We start from the raw sequence: 10,909 nt of genomic DNA, 5'->3' as shown, positions 1-10,909 counted from the left end.
GCTTTTAAAGGGAATGGGAGATGAGACTCTGATTGGTTTATTGCACGTTACGCCCAAAACACACCCATGACTCATTAAGAGACGAGGGACAACCCTTTTAGACCATGCACCGAGCACGCAGACTGTTTGTTTTTCTGTCGGTAAACTAGTAAAAGTGGATTTGGATGCGGCGTAAGTGCACCTGTGCTATGACCTTGGATCGTTAAAATATGGGCCAGTGTCCTGCAATTGTGAGTTCATATCGCAATTTCAAATTTATTCTGGCAGGAAAAAAAAGTTGCAATTACCTTTTGTTTTTTTTAATTCTGTGGTGCAAACAAGCTTCCATAACAAATAGATCTGCCTATCTGTGTATAAAATAAAATAATGATGCTGCCATCTTTCTGAAATCATTTTTACGCCCCTTTAGTTTGGTGAAAATGGTCATTTTGACCCTCATCCAGAAAACACTGGTTTACTCTAACTACTCATCCATGGAATTTAATATTTTGGCTTTCATCACTATTATTAATGTTCGTCTTTTTTCAGAACAAATATTAACAAAATCAAAACATTTATCTGGTGAAGTTTCCAAAATGACACTATATTCATTGTCATGTTCATATGCGAACATTTATTCATATTTTGAATAGCTTCCAATGCTTTTCAATCTATTATTTATATTTTATTTTTCAGTTCACAAAAAAGTATTTTTGACCTCTTTTGCATAAAGGAAATATGATCATTTAACTATTTCTGTGCCAAACGAGCTGCTTTTCAATATAGACGTTTAAGCACGACCTTTAAGCAAGAGGGCAAATGCGCCCACTAGTGGACAGAGTCACTATTGAAGCCCGCCATATGCTTTCTGCCCACATCTTAATCGAAAGATATTTGACATGCATTCTTTAGCTGTTTTTGCATGTATTTTTATTACAATTCGTGGCTGCACTTTATTTTACAGTATGTGCGCTCACAGTGTACTTACCTAAGAAAATAATAGGCAATACAAGGGAACTACATGGGTTCAGGGTTAGTACCTAGTTATTACCCAGTTATTATAATTACTATAAGTACATAGCACGTACATGCAGAACAGGATTGTAAAATAAAGTGCTACCCAATTTGCTAAAAAAATCTGTGGGGTTTTTATAATCAGCATCTCATACAGCATCTCAAAGAAATGCTTTAAATATTAATACGTGTTTATGATGCACTTTACCAATTGCTCAAATCTATTAGGAAATTCTGTCACACTTTATATTAAGTGTATTATATAAATATTAAAATACTAACATTTAAATGAATCATTTGATACAATTGTATACATGTTTTTACATTGTACTTCAAAATACCTGCATGTAATTACACCGCTGTCCTTTCCCTCACACCTTAAAGGGACAGTTCACACAAAAATGAAAATGTTGTCATCATTTACTCTTGCTCATGTAGTTTCTTTCTTCTGCTGAACACAAAAGAAGATATTTTGAAGAATATGGGGAACCAAACACATTTTTCCTCCAAACTATGGAAGTCAATGGGGTCCATCAACTGTTAGGTTCCCCATATTCTTCAAAATATCTTCGTTTTTGTGTTCAGCAGAAGAAAGTCTGGGTTAAACTTTCAATCTTTTTAGCCCAGCATTTAAATGTGTTTGCACATATGTCAGATCGGTCTTTTAAGTATTAAGCCGTGCATGTCTCGCCTGTGTCAGTCAACAGCAGATATTGTGTAACGTGACAGGCTCTTGTTTGTGACCTACAGTGTGCTTGTGTGTGTTTCTCCTCTTCACTTGGGAAGAGGGTTCAGGTGTGTGTCGACATGTAGTGACAAGCACATCCACAAACAGCGAGATCCCGAAGGATAGTAAAGATACAGTATGCAGGCGATGATGGAGCTAAACGGCAGGGGAGGTTGAAGCACCGGCGCTGTCAGCGAACAAGCTGAAGCATGCAGATCACAATTAAACCCCCATCTCTACAGTAACTGCCCAAGACTGAGCTTTAATTAAAATGTTTTCAGTGCTTTAAAAAATATATAGGTCTTTTTTCACTGATGTTTCACTAGATGTACATGGAAAGTCAAATGGAGTCTGAGAGAGTGACATAAAATATTAAAAATGCAGCAAACATAATGCCCATATACTGAGTTCTCTGGCATTGTGTGAGTCAAAAGCGAAGAAAATATATTCCAGTCGTCTATATTTAGCTTATATTTGATTCGATGATCTAAAGAGTATCTTCACAGAATACACCAGCATAATGAAACGAGTTTGCCAGAAATTATCAAACTTTTTTTATTATTTATTTATTTTATTTATTTATCATCATTTCATTAATTATTTGCTTCTGAAAAATATCTTATATAATTTTATTTTCAAGAATTTTTTTTGTTTTGTCCATTTACACTAAGTTTTGGATTTTTTTTTTTTTTTTTAAGAAGTGTCTTATGTGTATCAAGCCATGGTAGCATTTTTAATATGCACAAATACATACAGAAATAACACTGCGAAATGTAAAATTACTGTAATATATTTTAAAATGTAAATTATTTCTGTGATCAAAGCATTTTTTTCAGGCCTCTTTGATGGATAGAAAGTTCAAAAGAAGAGGATTTATTGGAAACAAGCTTGAAACATACACCGATCAGATCAGGCATAACTTTATGAGCACTGACAGGTGAAGTGAATAACACTGATGATCTCTTCATCACGGCTCCTGTTAGTGGGTGGGATATATTAGGCAGCAAGTGAACATTTTGTCCTCAAAAATGATGTGTTAGAAGCAGAAAAAATGGGCAAGCGTAAGGATTTGAGTGAGTTTGACAAGGGCCAAATTGTGACGGCTTGACGACTGGGTCAGAGCATCTAGTGGAGTCCATGCCTCGACAGGTCAGGGCTGTTTGAGTAGCTAAAGGGGACCAACACAATATTAGGAAGGTGATCATAATGTTATGCTTGGTCGGTGTATGTCTTATTTCTATTTTTGATCAATTTAATGCATCCTTGCTGAATAAAAGTAGGCTACTCATTTTACTAAAGGGGTAAAAAAACAGAATCCAAATGTTTTAACGGTAGTGAATGCCAAATACTTAAATAAAATCAATTAATTGAAACAAATTCTCGGTGTTAGATTAACAATAAAACAACAACCAAATTGAATTTAATAATTATTACATATTATTCATATTATGAATAAGCAATTTAAAAGGAGTAAAAGAAAAAAAAAACTAGAGCTTAAAACATTTTGTATATTAAATTTGAACATTTAAATATATGAATATGAATAGCATAAACTAAGTAGTCCATTCCCTTCTTCCATTACGATTTATACATAATGTTTTATTAAGCTCTAGTTTTACTTCATAATATGAATAGTGTGTAAGGATTATTCAACTCAATATGATGGGGTTTTACTTTTTTTTGGAATGTGTAGATCTTTTTTGAGTGTACTAAATAGGCCTAAACTTCAGCATAATGAAAAAAAGCAAAACAGGTGGGCATATTTGTCTCTTTCGGATGCGAGTCCACATCGATCAGTTGAGTTGTCTTATGCAATCTTCAGAGATCCCAGGAGAGATCATGGCAGCTCAGGCGTTGGTAATTCATACGGTCTGCTGTGCCTTTCCAACACACACACACATCAAAGCAGCCTGTCTTTTACTTGTTCTTCCTCCAAAAATGGATTTAACCGGATTGAGCTCCAAAGGACGTCTTTTGTTAGTTCTGTGTGTCAGTTTTTACCTCTACAGGTCCACTGATGCTGAGGGCAGCTGCAAACTCAAGGCCAAGTTCAACCTGAAGGGTTATAAAGAAGTGGTGAAAAAGACGGTGGTTATCGGTGGCATGTTTCCCGTTCATCAACGCCTGGCTTCAACGGACGCCAACACCACGATCCCTCCAGAGTCCTCTGACTGCGAGGAGTAAGAAACTGGATTTAACATTTACATTTTATAAGGGAAAACTTTTTTTCCCCCCAGACTGGCATTCAGTCGATATGTGATATGTAATGGTGTACTGTCACAGTACAAAGTGCATACTTTTTAATTGCTTGTTATTTGTTTGAGAAGCGTACAGTAGAGGTATTATTATAAAAGAAGAAAGATGCTTAATTTGTCTTAGTTATATTCGTGTATCTTAAAGATCATCGTTCTTAATGCAAAATTTATGAAACTGTTGTCTGATATATAATTACAGTTAGTCCTCCCAAGAGACCACTTTAATGTTTCATAAGGTAATCAGTGGGAAACAACCAAGCGGCAACCTCGCGCCAACACGGAAGTGACTCAAACTGCAATTCATTGACTGAACACTACAGACAGGCTTCAGAAGAGAGTCAGATCTGTATCTCCCCCATGTTTAAATGTCCAACTTTACAGCAGAAAAAAAAAAGTTTACAGTACAAAAAGTGCTTCTGGTCTATACAGATCATTTTGCCCCTCATGATAACTGTGAGAAGGTGCTCTTATCCGTTTAAATTATATTAAGGTCTGCATAATTAAACACGTGGCCACTTGTGTGACAGGTGGATTGCCACTATGGTTGAGCTAGGCAGGCGTGGTTTCAGCAACCAGTCGCGATTTCTGTTGAGACAGAATTTGGCGTAAACAGAATGAGAGCATGGATCCATCAAGCCTTGTTACCACTGTGCAGGCTGGTGGTGGTGTAATGGTGTGGGGGATGTTTTCTTGGCACACTTTAGGCCCCTTAGTGCCAATTGGGCATCGTTTAAATGCCACGGCCTACCTGAGCATTGTTTCTGACCATGTCCATCCCTTTATGACCACCATGTACCCATCCTCTGATGGCTACTTCCAGCAGGATAATGCACCATGTCACAAAGCTCGAATCCTTTCAAATTGGTTTCTTGAACATGACAATGAGTTGACTGTGCTAAAATGGCCCCCACAGTCACCAGATCTCAACCCAATAGAGCATCTTTGGGATGTGGTGGAACGGGAGCTTCGTGCACTGGATGTGCATCCCACAAATCTCCATCAACTGCAAGATGCTCTCCTATCAATATGGGCCAACATTTCTAAAGAATGCTTTCAGCAGCTTGTTGAATCAATGCCACGTAGAATTACGGCAGTTCTGAAGGCGAAAGTCAAACACAGTATTAGTATGGTGCTCCTAATAATCCTTTAGGTGAGTGTGTATATATGATTGTGGCGGGTTTTGACCTTCTCCGGCAGAAGTAATGTCATTGGGATCACAGTGGATCATCGAAATAGTGTTGTGGCATTCTCTGTTAAATAGATCTATATTGGAGAAATAATCATAATTTGAAAAGATATATAAAAGCATATGCATTCAATGACATTAAATCTAAACCTTTGGTCACTTGATTGAATAAGCTTATCATCATTCCCCCTCAGCTTTAACTTCCGTGTTTTCCGCTGGGCTCAGACCATGCTGTTCGCCCTGAATGAGATCAACAACCGCACGGACCTGCTCCCCAAAACTGAGCTGGGTTACGTCATCTATGACTCCTGCTTCACCATTTCCAAAGCTGTGGAGGGAACGCTCACCTTCCTGACGGGCCAGGACGAGGCCGTGCCCAACTACCGCTGCGGGGACGGGCCGCCTCTCTCCGCGCTGGTCGGGGCTGGAAGCTCAGATCTGTCCATCGCCACAGCCAGGATACTCGGCCTCTACTATTTCCCACAAGTACCTTTCAACTATCACTGTATTCGGGGAATGACATGTCACTAAGTTTGTGGGGTTATCGTTATTAACTAGTTATTTATTAGCATGCATATTACTAGGATATATGTAGGCTACTTATAAAGCACATATGCCTTATTCTGCATTTAATCATATTCTAACCCTTAATCATACCCAATAGACCCAATAGAATGAAAGCGAGGCTGTGAGGGATAGACATACATCTCTTCAGGGGGTGTACTTAATGTTATTTAATGTGTTAGATTGTTCTGCTGAACACTGCAAAATATATATTTCCAAGAACTTTTAGTAGACAAAAAACTCCAGACAACATGAGCTGTGGAAAATGATAGGTGACTTAAGAGCTTTATACAGCTTTTTACAGGGGATGCCATTGAAAACACATTAAGTCTTACACCCACAGCCTCATGAATAAAGTCTACACTTATCAACTACCTTAATAACTATTAATAAGCAGTAATTAGGAGTTTATTGAGGCAAAAGTCATAGTTAATAATAGTTAGCTAATAGGGAGAAATAGACCCTTATCTAAAGTGTGACCAAAAAAACATTACTGTACATTAATATCATAATGAATAAAAAAATCCTTATTAAATTTGAGATTCCTGAACCTCATTTTGTAGTTTGGCCTGGAAAACAGTATTATTATTAATACAAATCATGTTTATTATTATTTCTTAGTTTTATTTGTTTTTGATGCATGCAGAAGCATGTAGGAAAAATACATACAACAGGAAATTATATCACAGAGAGGAAGAAATATATTTAAAAATGTATTACATGTTTTAAATGTTTGGGGTCAGTCAGTCCGATTTTCCTTCCTTCTTTCTATTCTATTTTATTGATTTTTTTTCTCTTTTTTTTCTATTCAGCAAGAATGCATTAAATTTATCAAAAATGACAATAAAGACTTTTGCATTGTTACTAAAATGTTTGATTTAAGATAAACGCTGTTCTTTTGGACTTCATATTCATCAAAGAATCCTGAAAAATGTAAACAAAAAAACAGCACGACTATTTTCAACATTGATAAAAATCATAAATATTTCTTGAGTAGCAAATCATCATATGAGAATGATTTTGAAGGATCATGTGACACTGAAGATATGATGATAAATTCAGCTTTGATCAAATGAAAAAAAATTACACTTTACTATATATTCGTATAGAAAATAACTTTTGAATTGTAATAATATTTCACTATTTTTACTAGACTGGGTAAACCCAGCCTGATCTGCCGTTGATGTGATTTTGCCTGGCAACTCAGTCTGGAAACATTTATATTAATTTCTACTGCTTGTTACACTTTTGCGGGAACCAATCACAGACTGGCTTATCCACCTGGCGCGCTATTGGCGGGTTTAATACAATGACAGATGGGTCATTGCCAGTTGATCACTCCTCTTGTGCAGTAGAAAATACAGAGCAGACTCCCCAGACCAATGTTCAATTTTAAATTGGGCTTGGTCTGGTGACAGCCAGACAATATTTTACTGTATTTTTGATCAAATAAACACAGGCTTAATTTATTACACGTTTAGTAATGATTCTAACAGAAATGCCTCAGTGAGTGTTTAAACTTAGCCGGATTTGTCTTTTCACTTCCCCAGATGAGTTACGCGTCCTCGTGCTCGGTTCTCGAGAGCCGCTTCCAGTACCCTACCTTCCTCCGCACCATCCCCAGCGACGAGCATCAGTCTGTGGCCATGGCGAAGCTAGTGCTTCACTTCGGCTGGACCTGGGTGGCCACCATCGCGGCCGAGGACGATTACGGCAAATACGGCATCAAGAGGTTCAAGGAGGTGGTGGAGGAGGCGGGAGTGTGCATATCCTTCTCCGAAACCCTCCCTAAGATCTCCAACCCGGAGGCCATCGAGCGCATCGTGCAGGCGGTGCTGGACTCCACGGCGAAGATCATCGTGGTGTTCTCCTCGGATGTGGATCTGAAGCCGCTTTTGGACGAACTGCTGCGTAACAACGTCACCAACCGCACCTGGATCGCCAGCGAGGCCTGGGTCACTTCGGCCGCCATCTCCCGTCACCCCAACATACTGCCCGTCTTAGGAGGCACAATAGGGTTTGCGGTCAAACGTGCAGAGATCCCCGGCCTGAAGAAGCACCTGCTGGACATTAATCCATACAATGACACCCTGACAGAAGAGTTTTGGGGGATAGTCTTTAACTGCACTATGAATTATACGCAGGTTTTGAGAGGCATGAAGAGGTGCACCGGAGAAGAGATGTTAGACAAACTGAATAACACATACTCGGATGTGTCTCAGTTAAGGATCACGTATAATGTCTATAAGGCTGTTTATGCCGTGGCATATGCCCTACATAACCTCGAGTACTGTGAACTTGGCAGTGGCCCTTTTGAGAATGGCACGTGTGCTGATATTACAAAATTCGAGCCTTGGCAGGTATGACACACACACACACGTTTGTTTTTGCGAATTGTGGGTACATTCCATTAGTGTAATAGTTTTTATACCGTACAAAACTGATTTTCTATCTCCCTTCACTGCCCCTGTCCCTAAACCTACCCATCACACACACACACACGCACGCACACACACACACACACAGCCCCTAAACCAACCCCTCACAGGAAACATTCTGCATTTTTACTTTATCAAAAAAACTCATCTTGTATGATTTATAAGCCTTTTGAAAAGTGGGGACATGGGTAATGTCCTCATATTTCACCCTCTCCTGTAATACCTGTGTCATACCCATGTCATTATACACATTTGTGTCCTGATATTTCACAAAAACAAGCACACACACACGGATGTACCTCTTGAAATGGTGTAATTTATATCTATGTGCTCTGCCTTTAGCTGATGTATTACCTGAAGAACCTGAGATTCACCGTCCCGCACACCGGAGAGGAGATCTTCTTCAATAATGGTGACGTGCTTGGCTTTTATGAAATCTTAAACTGGCAGAGTGATTCAGACGGAGAGATCACGTACACACACATCGGTTACTACAACAGCACGGCACCCGCCGACGAGATGCTGACGATAAATAATGCCTCCATCATATGGAACAATGATATTACGGAGGTGATGTGCATGTGATCTATCTATCTATCTATCTATCTATCTATCTATCTATCTATCTATCTATCTATCTATCTATCTATCTATCTATCTATCTATCTATCTATCTATCTATCTATCTATCTATCTATCGATCTATCGATCGATCGTTCTACTGAAGAAACGGTTGTTTCTCTTGTGTTTCAGACGCCGCGCTCTGTGTGCAGTGAGCGATGCCAGCCCGGCACCAGGATGGGCATCCGGCAGGGAGAGCCAGTCTGCTGCTTCGACTGCATCCCCTGTGCAGACGGCGAGATCTCCAACACAACAGGTCATGGGAACAAGGAACTTTGTTCAATAACAGTGGTTACTTTTAATAGTTTATGACTATTTAATCTATTTGAACAACTCTTCCAACAGATGCACGAGGCTGTATCCAATGTGACGACGACTACTGGTCCAATGCCAATCACGACAAGTGTGTGCCAAAGATCATTGAATTCCTGGACTTTTCCGAACCTCTTGGGATCACGCTGATCGCCATCGCTGCATTCGGGGCTCTTGCTACTATTGTAGTCGCGATCATCTTCTTGATGCACCTTAACACACCTCTGGTGAAAGTCAACGACGCTCTGCTGAGCTTCTCTTTGCTTCTGGGTTTGGTGATCACCTTCCTCAGCTCCATTGTGTTCCTCGGTGAGCCTCAGATGTGGTCGTGCATGACCAGCCAGGTGGCGTTGGCCGTAGGGTTTGCGCTATGCCTTTCTTCATTAATGGGCAAATCTGCTCTGCTCATGCTCAGAGCCAGAGCCGTAAAAGCTGTCAAAACAGCTACCAGGGCAGCCAAAGCAGCGGCAGCGGCCGCTGAGCAGAGTCCGGACACTGCCGTCATCGCCCCAGCTATTCCTCAGAAGAATGACGTGGACCCCATACATCCCAGGCACCAGAGGGCGATAATGATAGTGTGCACCCTGATCCAAGCAGTGGCTTGCACTGTGTGGCTGATTCTGATGCCTCCGCACCCCGTGAAGAACACAGCCGCCCAGAACATCAAGATCATCCTGGAGTGCGACACTGGAAACATCATCTTCATCTGCTCCATCTTTGGTTATGACATGCTTTTGGCTCTGCTGGCCTTTGCTTTTGCTTTTGTGGCACGAAAGTTGGAAGACCACTTCAACGAGGGCAAGAGTGTGACCTTTGGCATGCTGGTGTTTTTCATCGTTTGGATCTCCTTCGTGCCCGCCTACCTGAGCACACGGGGGAAATTCATGGTGGCCGTGCAAATCTTCGCAATCTTGGCGTCCAGCTTTGGGCTGCTGGCGTGCGTCTTCATCCCCAAGTGCTATGTGCTGCTCGTCAAACCGGAGAGGAACAAAGAGGAGATGATGATTCCTCGAGCCAAATCACGAGACACAGCCGTAGCGCTCGCCAGCACCAGCAGCTCCACTAATGGAACCACTGTGTCCACTGTGTCTCTAGACGACTGAAGACATTCCCCAAAAATGATCTACTGAGTGTAGAGGCTTATCAGGGCTCGACATTAACGCTTGTCCGCTCGTCCAAGTAGCTTAATTAAAATTCCTATAAAAAAAATAACCAGGGAATCACCAAACCGTGAAAATGATTCTGATTTCATTACATTTAGTGTAAGTGGCGATTGATAGCATGTAATATATAACGTGTAACGTACTGAAGGTTGCAACAAGGTTGCACTTTTGAAGCTTGAGGAGAAATCGGAAAAAAGAGTGCAGCACACACAAAGAAACTCGGTTAATATACTGCACAAATGTATATTATATTCATAAAATATGATACAGATAAGCAACATCACACGACCAAGAGTGCTTTTACAGAATACCATCACGATTGAAAAATGACACTGATTTTATACGACAGTTCTACTACAATTAGTAGTTAATATCGTAAGTCTCTGACATTTTAGACAAAATATCTATTTCAGCAAATTGTTTCAAACAAACATCACAGCAGAATCATAGCGCATCTAAAAGCATGGCAAGGCAAGGCAAGTTTATTTGTATAGCACATTTCATACGCAATGGCAATTCAAAGTGCTTTACATAGAAATTAATTAAAACAGTCGTAACAAATGCATGAGAAAAAAGAATACCATATGGACGAATAAAAAATTAAAAACATGGATAGTTAAAACAGTTATAAAGATAATAATAATTAAAAA

The 10,909-nt window shown here is 39.9% G+C and overlaps 1 protein-coding gene across 1 annotated transcript; it reads left to right on the top strand.

Moving 5' to 3' along the window:
• The first annotated feature begins 3,658 nt into the window (after positions 1-3,658).
• Positions 3,659-10,909, top strand: vmn2r1 (vomeronasal 2, receptor 1). The gene is made up of 6 exons (XM_067419867.1): positions 3,659-3,900; positions 5,356-5,647; positions 7,276-8,085; positions 8,506-8,733; positions 8,917-9,040; positions 9,130-10,909. The coding sequence occupies exons 1-6, from the start codon at positions 3,659-3,661 to the stop codon at positions 10,197-10,199; spliced, it is 2,766 nt and encodes a 921-aa protein (XP_067275968.1). The 3' UTR covers positions 10,200-10,909.

This window comes from Pseudorasbora parva, chromosome 16 (genome assembly GCF_024679245.1).
Source record: "Pseudorasbora parva isolate DD20220531a chromosome 16, ASM2467924v1, whole genome shotgun sequence".
NCBI lineage: Eukaryota > Metazoa > Chordata > Actinopteri > Cypriniformes > Gobionidae > Pseudorasbora > Pseudorasbora parva.
Note: the sequence above shows the minus strand (reverse complement) of the source record. Positions and strands in the feature narration are given on the sequence as shown.